Source organism: Nicotiana tabacum, chromosome 7 (assembly GCF_000715075.1).
Source record: "Nicotiana tabacum cultivar K326 chromosome 7, ASM71507v2, whole genome shotgun sequence".
In the NCBI taxonomy this organism is placed as follows: Eukaryota; Viridiplantae; Streptophyta; class Magnoliopsida; order Solanales; family Solanaceae; genus Nicotiana; species Nicotiana tabacum.
The window spans coordinates 142737592-142748190 of NC_134086.1; the positions used below are offsets into that span (position 1 = coordinate 142737592).

Sequence of the window (10599 nt, forward strand, 5' to 3'; positions counted from 1 at the left end):
TCAACGTGCATCACCATTGCTGCTTTCCATTGGAGTTTTCCTTCAACCAATCATATATCGATTTTATTAGATATAAAACAGTATTGTTTCAAGTTTTAGACATGTTTTTATACATTGGGGTACTACACATTCTTCCAATTTTGTCCTTACTTTCACGCAATCTTTTAATTTTGAGTTCTATAAGTAATAAGCTTCTGAGATTGAATCGAGACATATTTTACTAATGTTGAATATTGTAGATATATCTAACTCATTATATGAAATATATTTTCAAGTTAACTTCTATAATTACATCATTTTTTTTAGTAAAGGGTAATGAAATGTTTTCAATGTCTAATAATAATTTCACAAGCAATAGGTAATCGAAATATATATATACAAAAAAATAAGTACATACATACAGTGATACAAATATCTAGTCACATAAACATACACATACATTAGTAAGTAGTTCATCAAAATTTATATTATCCATTTTATAAATTTGAAATATCCAAATGTTTGGCACCAGTAATTAGAGAATTATTATCCATTACATGTTTCAGAAACTTAGGACTAAAAGTCTACCTAATTATTCAAGTGAAAACTGTAATGTGGGTTTTTAGCTAAGAAAATTTTAATGCGATTTTCTGTTATTTAACTAACTTTCACAATATTTTCGCTACTACTTTAATCAAGTATACACCAAATCAACATTTGAATTCCGTGCTAAATTAATGGTGCAACTTAAATTAAATAGAGGGAGTATTAATTTACCACGATTTAACTATAATTTGAAGTTTCTTTTGTAACACATTCAGTTTTAATGTAATATGCGCCTATGCATGAGAATATATTAGTTTATGTTTTTCAAAATAAATGTCCATCTTCTCTTTTGTTGTTGTCAAATAATGTCAACCTCTTGAAGAAGGGATATTTTAAAATCATTCTTCTTATGTTATTTTCTAAAAAAAAATTCATTTTATTCCCATCTAAAAATAATAATAATATTAAAAGTAAAGGCATGACGTCACATAATACACCAACTAACTACTCGTCCACATACCTAATACCAAGCACAAAACCAAATTAAGATATTCAATTGAAACAAAAACATTAGGTTATTTAGATAAAACAAGAACAATTGACAAATTATTTTTTGTTCCATGTCCTAAAGCTAAAGCTAAAGTAGATCCATTTAAATTAGTAACAAATTATATCATCCCACAGTAGAGGAAACACTTTATCATTAGGGAAAAAAGAGAAGGATTTTTTTTTATTTGCTCCTGTTTGGTAGATGAGAGAAAGTGGACGGAAAAAGCGATTTCTCCTTTCTCTGTATTTTCCTTTTCCCTTCTCTCCAAACTCTCCCCATATGTGAAGTATCGGGTCATTTCTCCTCGGCTCTCCGTGAACCGCCGGTTCAAAACGCATTTTCTCCGATGAGATTTTCGCTGCTAACATCAATTGAGGATTACCGATTTTCACCACAGCATTCGAGAACCGTAGATTTTGACTAAAGTTCTCAATTTTCGAATAAAAACCCTAGCAATCAGGTTTGTATTCTTTTTCCTTTTATTTTTTGTTCGTGCCCATATTTTGCTTCGTGGAACGCCTAAAGCTAATCTCAGGTTCGTCAATTTTAACCAGTTTGGTAATTTTGATCTGGAGAGTGACGTGCTGTTTGCATTTTCATATGATTTAGTGAATGCTTTCATAATATGTAATCTCTGATGAAAGTTTTGCTGTTGAGAGATTACAGTTAGTTTTTGGCTTGAGAATTTTAGTCGATTGGGTGGTTGTTTTCTAGATGAATTTTGGTTATTCTGATCCGGAGAGTGTGATTCGTTGTTTTGCTCTGGATTATATAATGATTTATTTAAAATGTATTCACCAATTTGAAATTATCATGATGCAGGTTTGGTCATTTGGTTGGATGTGAATTTTTTAGGCTCTGAGTTAGCTATTTTCTGGATCTTGATACACTTAAGCATTAGAGGAATCCGTTATTGTTCAACTGTATTCTCTCTCTTTTGCTCGGTGAGGAGAAATATGCAGAAGAGTGGGAGTCTTGCTAAAAATAATTCTTTGAGACTTACAACTCAGCAGTCTCTTCGACGTCTCGGGCTGTGTTCCCAGATTACAACAGCAGGGCAGCATTCATCTCCGGTTGTTTTCCCTGAAAAACGAAGCAAAGGAAGAAGTTCGATACGTGGAGAACTTAGTCTGAGTAATAATGACCCTAAGAAAGAGAAAAATGAGGAGCACAGGATTGACATCGGGGATGAGCAGTCTGACCTGCTCGGATATGAAGTGTTTTCTGGAAAGCTGGTTTTGGACAAGGGGAAGGCAAATAAAAATTCTGAGTTAGAAGCCTCAAAGGAGGTTACTAGCCAGGATGCTGTTGAAGCCAAACTTACTAGCAAGGCTATGGTTTGGGGTTCTGGTATGCTGCGTCTGGAAGATGTTATTTCGGTAAGGTTCTTTAAGGGATTATGGGTTTTGTCAGAATTTGTATCACTTCCGTTTGAGTTTTACTAAGCAGTAGGTTCTGCACGTACCACAGGTATCATACTGTCCTGGACTCCGACATTTCACCATCCATTCATATCCCCTTAGAAGAGGTTTTTTAAAAACTCGAAGAAGCCAGAAGGATTTTCGCTTTTTAGTTTCTTCATCAGAGGAAGCACTTCAATGGGTAAATGCATTTGCAGATCAACAGTGTTATGTGAATATATTGCCTCATCCTCTGGCTTCATCAAAGAAGCAGGCTTCTGATTTGGTTACTAATGAATTTCCTCTCGAGTCATATGTACGATGTAAAAGTCCTCCTAGAATGCTTGTCATTTTGAACCCAAGGTCTGGCCGTGGTCGTTCAAGTAAAGTATTCCATGGCAAGGTTGAACCTATATTCAAGGTATGTTCTAGAACTGTAATCTGTTATTACCTAGCTGACAATTTTATTTGCGCCTCTAACTGCATAATTTTTTTTAAAAGTTAAGCTAAATGCATGAAAATGTTAAAGTGGTCGCAATCATCTCGTGATGATACCGCTGGATGTAAATGAAATAAATCGTTGCTCTAATAGCATTCTCTCTTAGCCAACATTCCTTGCTGTTAGAAAGGGGATGTGTTTGTTCATTGCGTTATGCAGACGATCTGATTTGCCCCCCTAATTCCTATTTTCCTTTATGGTCATTATTCATTGCTTTCTATTGTTTATCCAATTAGTTGTTCCATTGCTTGTCCACATGTCTCTTATATTTTCCCCGTCCCCAACTGTCACGACTTGCAAAATACAACTCTAAAAAGTTGGTTGGGGTTGGCAAAACTTGTAAAATGATTGAGAAAAACAAACACAAATTTTACTTAACCAGAAAAAAAAAATTGATAACTGCTTTTCACAATAACCAGCAAATGTTGTCATCACAATAACTATTTTTCTTGATAATTGTCATCAGATATTTCCTTACAAATTATAAATCTTCTCAATTATGAAGTTCAGAAAGGCTCAATTTACATAATCATATGCCTTATCCTAGTTCAGTTTGATTTTTTATCATGGAATCAATTATTGTGTTTGCAATTGATGCTGTAGAATGTCAAAATTGAAGCACTGTTACAAAAATCTTGTAGATGCTTTTTATGGATTTATAGGTCTGAAGTCTCTACCGTTCAATCCCTCATTTTTTTTTTTTTGGAATAAGCTCTATAATGAGTTCTTAGCGTTTTATACCCCTATTGTATGCATCATTTTTCGTTTTGCACCGTCTTTTTATTTTTAACAGTTTGCCCCTTGACCTATTTATTTCTCCGCAAATCACAAAAGAGTTCAATCTGTAAGGGCTAAAATAGGAATTATATAATTTTTTATAGAAAAAGAAGGGTTGAGAGATGGTAACGAGACATTTATTTTTCCGTGAAGCTTTACACAAAAATCATCAAAAGCTTAGCTAATTAACATAATGTAAGCCATTTCATTGGCTTGAATATTGTTCATTTCAGAAACATTCTATTCAGGAAGAACTTTTTGGTATCGTGGTGTTCAAGCTCCATTAGTTTGCTACTCTTCCATCAAAAAAAAAAAAAAAAAAGAGAAGGAAAAATACGTCATTTGATTGCTAAAAAAGATAAACAAGAAAAATATGATCTTGAGTAAATGAAGTGGAAACTTTTAAAAGCATCATTTGATTGCTAAAAAAGTGACTGTGAGGCAGTGTCATCTACTTGCAAGTATAACTAAGCTTACAAGTCATGTTTAATGCGATGTACGCTTCAAGGGTTTAGCTCTCCACTCTATCCAACAACAACAACAACCCAGTATATCCCACTAGTGGAGTCTGGGGAGGGTAGAGTATACGCAGACCTTATCCCTACCTTCAAGAAGGCAGAGAGGTTGTTTCCGGTAGACCCTCGGCAAGCTCCACTCTATCCGAATGCCTAAAATATCCAACAACTTATGAAGTAACAATAAACAATGCTCTCTAAGCCTCCACGAGCTACAACTTCCAAGAGTGATGTAGAAGTGTAATATATACTATGAATGAGCACCTAGAATTTATTTAACCTTGAAGGTTGCGAGAATATCTATCTGCTCCGATGAACGATCTTCCCAAAAGAAATTAGCTTCCGTTCTCCAATAGATAAATAATCTATTAGAGATAATTTAAGCCATCAGTTATCTTTCATCTTTGGTAACTCTCGTGTCTTTGACAGAAATACAAAATAACTTTACATGTCTCCCTTGCCAGCTTAGGTATTAGAGTCGAGCAAAAAGAATTTCATTCCATGCATCATTCTCTTTTTTTTTGGGGTGTGTGTGAATAAGGTAGGTAAATGCATGATCCCTTCCTTTTTCTCCTTGCGACTGGATATCCTTGTTCGTTCTTGTTCTCAAGTTTTAGCTCTGTTTCTATTGAATTAACAGCTTGCTGGGTTTAAGTTGGAAGTAGTCAAAACCACATCTGCAGGTCATGCCAAGAAACTTGCAAGCACGGTTGACTTCAGTACATGTCCTGATGGTATTTCTTTCAATGCTTTAGTTTTTCTGCTATTCAGTTTTAGCTGTCTAAGACCATGTTCATCATTGTTTTTTCTTATATTCTCTGTCTTGGACAATGTTCAGGCATTATATGTGTAGGAGGCGATGGGATAGTGAATGAGGTTAGTTATGGTCTGTCTTTCTCCAACTTCACAAAGTGTGTATGTCTGCAGTGCATATATAGCTCAATTACTCTCCTTTCTTGCATCAATAAGTCAGTTTCTATGCTCAATAAAGGTTTTTTGAGTAGCATTAAATTGAGAGAGCTATCGTGACATAATTTAGGTGTGCACAAAGTTACCTGATTTGCTATTTTTTTCTTTAATAGCATATTGTTTCTTCTTTATGATAGAGACAGCCTTTATGTTGTTATGGATTGCTTATATTGAGTCGATTAAGACCTTAGATGGCTGGCTTCTTTGAGATTTAGTACGATTACTGACCTTGTGCAAAGTTCCTGTACCCTTTAAACAAACTATAAGATCTGTCAATTATGAGTCATTAAGTTGGATGCTTTTCTATTTGAGATAGTGCTTCGTTTAATAGTTGGATGCAGTTTCATCTAAGGGGTTGGCAATCTTGATAAAGGCTACACAAAAAGTTTAAAGAATAATAAAGCCTGATAAGTCGCCCTTGATTTTAGAAAATATAATCACTCTTTGAGGCCCCTTCATTATATTTTCACTCCTTTGTGTTTTCTTCAAGCAAGTAATAGTATACAAAAAGGGGGAAGATCCTCTATACATGAAGTATAGAGTGAGTAAAGCCTATAAAGGGATTTCTCTCAATGGGATCTGGCCAATCATCTTTAACATGCTGGAGCATCATTTGGCACAACAAGTACAAGATTTGATGAGTCTCCTAGATTCTTTTCCGTTTTTATATCTTCCACCAGCTTTCCGCCCCTTGCAATTTCATTTTCAGAATGCTCTTTTCTTTTGGTTACACTCAGCCTCGTCTTTTTTTTTTTTGGGAGCTTCTTAGTCACCCTATATCTTATTGATTTTGTGTTCAGAATAGAATTTTCACATTTGTTGAATTATGGCCTTAAGCTAAACTGCATGCTGATAAATTTTACTATAGTTTCTTGACATCTTTGAACTGCTAAGCTGGTCATTCTGAACCAAAAAGTGAACTTTACCAATATTTGCTGGTTGACATTTAAAAGATGTGCTCAGAATTAGTTAATCTAGCTTACTCGTCCAGAAAATTAAGTTAAACTTTCTTACATAACTTTTCTGATTCAGGTTTTAAACGGGCTACTCAGTAGGGATAACCAGAAAGAAGCAATTTCAATTCCAATTGGAATCATTCCTGCTGGTTCTGATAATTCTCTGGTCTGGACTGTGCTTGGAGTTAGAGATCCCGTGTCCGCTGCCATAGCAATTGTCAAGGTATGCTTCATCTCTCTTGATGCGTCTTCATGCTGATTATAGGTTACAAAAGATGCGTGCTTGCTCCAGTACAAACAAAAATACTATGCTAGGATTAAGGAGCTAACAAAGTCAAAAAATTGATCAGTGCTATTTACAGAAGTTAAGTTACTCCAACTGAACAAATTAAGCAAACATCTAGCCTTCAGGGAATGATTTGGAGTTGATTCCATCAAAACATCCAAAATATTATTTGAAATATATCACTACTGCTGCTAGGTTATCTACTCCTTTTATGTAGTGTCGACTTCTTGTTTCAGGGAGGGCTTACAGCTACAGATGTTTTTGCTGTCGAGTGGGTTCAAAGTGGTAGAATTCACTTTGGGACGACTGTCACCTACTTTGGCTTTGTAAGCGATGGTACTAAATCTTTTAATTCCTAGCAGTTATTAATGTTTATGCTTTACAATAGTTTGGTAAGATAATCATGTGCTATGATAACTTTGTGATTATTACCTATAAAAATGCAGATACTTGAGTAGGGTAAGATAAGGAGTCGGACACGAAAGAGGAAGTTTGGAAACCTAGGGTATGCATTATCCTAGAACACGATTATTGACATTTGATCTTTCATATGGCCTAAAATGTCTAAATCAAGAACTATAATAAATATTTATCAACAAATCATAACGTGCCTATATCACTGAAAATGTCCCAGATGACAGAGTTTGCTAGGATTACTTAACAAAAGAAGAGTCTATCAAACTTAACATTCAGTTACGTGAAAGCATCTCAAATTATGTGTTTGCTTAAGACTCAAGGCAACTCCTTTTTTTCCTTTTTTCTTTTTCGAGTTTTGTCTACTGTTCTTTCTATCTCCTTTTACTTCTGTGTTTTAATTGAATAATTTGTTGTTATTACATTTAAAATGCATACTATCTGCCCTTTCTAATATATTTTGGCTCCAAAATTATGAATTGGGAAAAATGGATAATTATCTTGCCTTCTTTTTGTATTCCAACTGCGGGATCCTGTTCCTTCTTGAATAGATGGTGCCTAAATACAAGGAAAAATTTTGGATGCAACTAACTGGATTGATATTGTAACTTGTAAGAGCATTTGTGCCTGACGATTACACTAAAAACATGCATAGATTTGGTGTATGTGCTTCATAACTTGTCACTTGAAAAGCTGACATGTATCATCTGGGTTATGGTTTTATGGAGAAGTTTTTGCTGCAGATTATTATAGGTATTGCCCTCGTTTCCTCTCAGATACAATGGGAACTATCTTGTTGGACTCTGCATTAGTAAATATTGTGAGCTGCCTTTGGGAGGGTATCCTCTTTGAACTATTAGCTTTGCCGTAACAGAAGAAGATAAATAAAAAGGTTATTAAGACTTAAGTAATTTTGAGAATGTAAAAGGTTGATTTGTTGATTGAAAAGGTTGGCATGTTGGCTGTCTGGCTTCGGTCTAGTGGTGAGAGCACAACTGTGACGTGTGGGTGAGGCTGAGGCACATGTCACGGGTTCGAACCGTGCTGCAAACAAAAGCTTGGTATTTAAGTAGATACAGGTAGAGGGGCTGATTACCAAGTCCCGAACCGTGTGCCATTGACTGTCGAAGATTTCTCGGTTATCAAAAAAAAGAAAAAAGGAACAGGTTGCCGCGTCTCTTTGAATTCTCTACGTTCCATTGTTGTAGCAGTAGCAGTTGTGTTTTGCATGGATATTTAGTATTTATTAGTATAATATGGTATCTCTGTCTGAATTGCATATATTTTCAGATAGTAAGTGTACTTCAATTATCTATTGTAGTGCTGGAACTATCTGAGAAATACCAGAAGCGGTTTGGTCCATTGCGCTACTTTGTTGCTGGTTTCCTCAAATTCATGTGCTTACCAAAGTACAGTTTTGAAGTGGAATATCTTCCAGCGCAGAAAGAAGCAACTGGAGAAGGGAAAGGTTTGGTTGAGAGGGAAGTCATTGATATGTCTGAATTGTACACAGACATCATGAGGAGATCAAGCAAGGAAGGGCTTCCCAGAGCCTCTAGCTTATCAAGTATTGATTCAATAATGACCCCAAGTAGAATGTCCGCAGCAGACTTGGATACTACATGTAGTAGCACTGAGCCATCAGAATATGTGCGCGCCATTGATGCAAAATCTAAGCGTTTATCTGCCGGACGGAGTGGTAATACAACTTCTGAACCAGAAGTTATCCATCCTCAGCTTCCACTTTCAGCAACCCCGAATTGGCCCAGGACTAGGTCTAAATCAAGAACAGATAAAGGATGGAGTGGGTTGACTGCTACAAATGACCCCACTAGATCTTCTTGGGCAAATACAACTACAAATGATAAAGAGGATATCTCATCAACGATGTCAGACCCTGGCCCAATTTGGGAGACGGAACCAAGATGGGACACAGAACCTCATTGGAATATGGAAAATCCTATTGAATTGCCTGGACCAGCAGATGACACTGAAGATGCTGTGCGGAAGGATATCGTCCAGAAGTCTGCAGAAGAATGGGTGACTACCAAAGGTCAATTTCTTGGTGTCCTGGTATGCAACCATTCGTGCAAAACTGTTCAAAGCTTAAGTTCACAGGTTGTGGCCCCAAAAGCAGAGCCTGATGATAACACGTTAGATCTGTTGTTGGTCCATGGAAGTGGAAGACTGAAGCTTATAAGGTTCTTCTTGCGTCTGCAAATGGGCCGACATCTTTCCCTCCCATACGTTGAATATGTCAAGGTAAAGCAGCAAATGGATTTTGGATGCAAAATACTGTTTTTTTTCCTACTAAGGCAGAGAGTTTTTGAGTGCATTAATACAGGTTTCCCGTCTACATGGAGGCCATTACTGTACGGATATTTTCAAAACATCAATCTACTTAGTAAAGATAAACTGCCCCAAGAAACTTACAGTTTCAGTTTAGAGCTCGCCCATCTTTTTCAGAAAATCTGGTTTAGAGACTTATAATGAGGTTTTGTTGGTTGGTGCTCACTGAATTCAAAATAAGCTTCATTCCTATGCAATGCAGGTTAAAGCAGTAAAGATTAAGCCCGGAAAGCACTCACACAGTAGCTGTGGTATTGATGGGGAACTTTTCCCAGTAAACGAGCAAGTGATTTCGTCCTTGCTTCCAGAACAGTGCAGGCTTATTGGTCGTGCCCCAGGTAATTGCAAGTGATTGATGCAGTCCCTGTATATCTTCAATAGGTCTCTCTACCTTCCGGCTACAGCATTAAGCTCTTTATTTGTCATTGAGGTCCTTGTAAATTTTGTCAATGTTGCTTACATTTTTTCAAATTATATGTCAGCTTATATATTAACGTGTACCCTTGTCGTAACTTGTATTAATGCCTTTGAGAGTTGGCTTTGTAGTTTGTATGGATATTGGCCTTATTCCTTGTACTCTTTTGACAAAGCGTGTAAATTATTGGTTTGCGTTTGTTGAGGAAGGAACTTTCACTCTTTTGGTTATCTAACACTTACCCTCTATCCCCCTCTTTGCTCCATTAGACTATTTCGTCTCCCCCCTCCCCCCCCCCCCCAAAACCCCCTAGCACTAGCTGGAATGGAAGGGAAAAAAAAAGGGAGGCCCGAAAGAGGGGTGTGTTTCTTTGTTCTCTTGACGTTTTTTAATTATTTGTTGAATTTTTCTTTTTTCTTATGCAACTAGCCATATAATTTGTTAAATTTGCTAATACATATATTTTTCGCATAAATAATATGTAACTTCCTGTATAATTTAATGCATGCATTATTTGATATTGACAAGCAAATGCTACATTAAGTAATGCAGCGATTATTTTTCTTATGCAACTAGCCAGACTTCGTATTATTTTATATGCAGGGTTTTCTTACACCATGCAATGCCAAATGATTTTAGATGGTAAAATAAATGATTTAAACCCAAATATTTACTGACTAAACTATTTATTCTTTTGTATATTTAATTGAATTACATCGTAAGATTGAAATATTTTTATAAATATAAATTTAAAGGCTCCTAGCAAGATGAGAAATTCTTAGGCATTACTTAGAAACAAATATAAGAAAACACAAAACTCCTCTGTAGAACCTCCATTAAGGTTAATCAAACCTTGATATTTTAGTTACAAAATTAAGATGAATTACTCACTCCAAGAGATTCACGTTCAGAATTTATGTACGTACTAGTGTGTTTCAGGATTT

General features: G+C 35.8%; 1 protein-coding gene across 1 annotated transcript; it reads left to right on the forward strand.

Moving 5' to 3' along the window:
• Positions 1–1115: 1115 nt before the first annotated feature.
• LOC107775511 (sphingoid long-chain bases kinase 1) lies at positions 1116–9867 on the forward strand. Its single transcript, XM_016595248.2, has 9 exons — positions 1116–1535; positions 1898–2454; positions 2546–2896; positions 4907–5000; positions 5105–5142; positions 6268–6414; positions 6714–6813; positions 8213–9153; positions 9443–9867. Exons 2-9 carry the CDS (start codon positions 2032–2034, stop codon positions 9590–9592), a joined length of 2244 nt encoding a protein of 747 aa, XP_016450734.1. The 5' UTR covers positions 1116–1535; positions 1898–2031; the 3' UTR covers positions 9593–9867.
• Positions 9868–10599: the final 732 nt, after the last annotated feature.

What these genes read in the sequence shown, in the direction of transcription:
- LOC107775511 (XM_016595248.2), top strand. Translation starts at nt 2,032, where the DNA reads ATGCAGAAGAGTGGGAGTCTTGCTAAAAATAATTCTTTGAGACTTACA. An exon ending in CTTCAGTACATGTCCTGATG is followed by an intron (nt 5,001 to 5,104) that starts GTATTTCTTTCA and finishes GACAATGTTCAG; the next exon opens with GCATTATATGTGTAGGAGGC. An exon ending in CATACGTTGAATATGTCAAG is followed by an intron (nt 9,154 to 9,442) that starts GTAAAGCAGCAA and finishes TATGCAATGCAG; the next exon opens with GTTAAAGCAGTAAAGATTAA.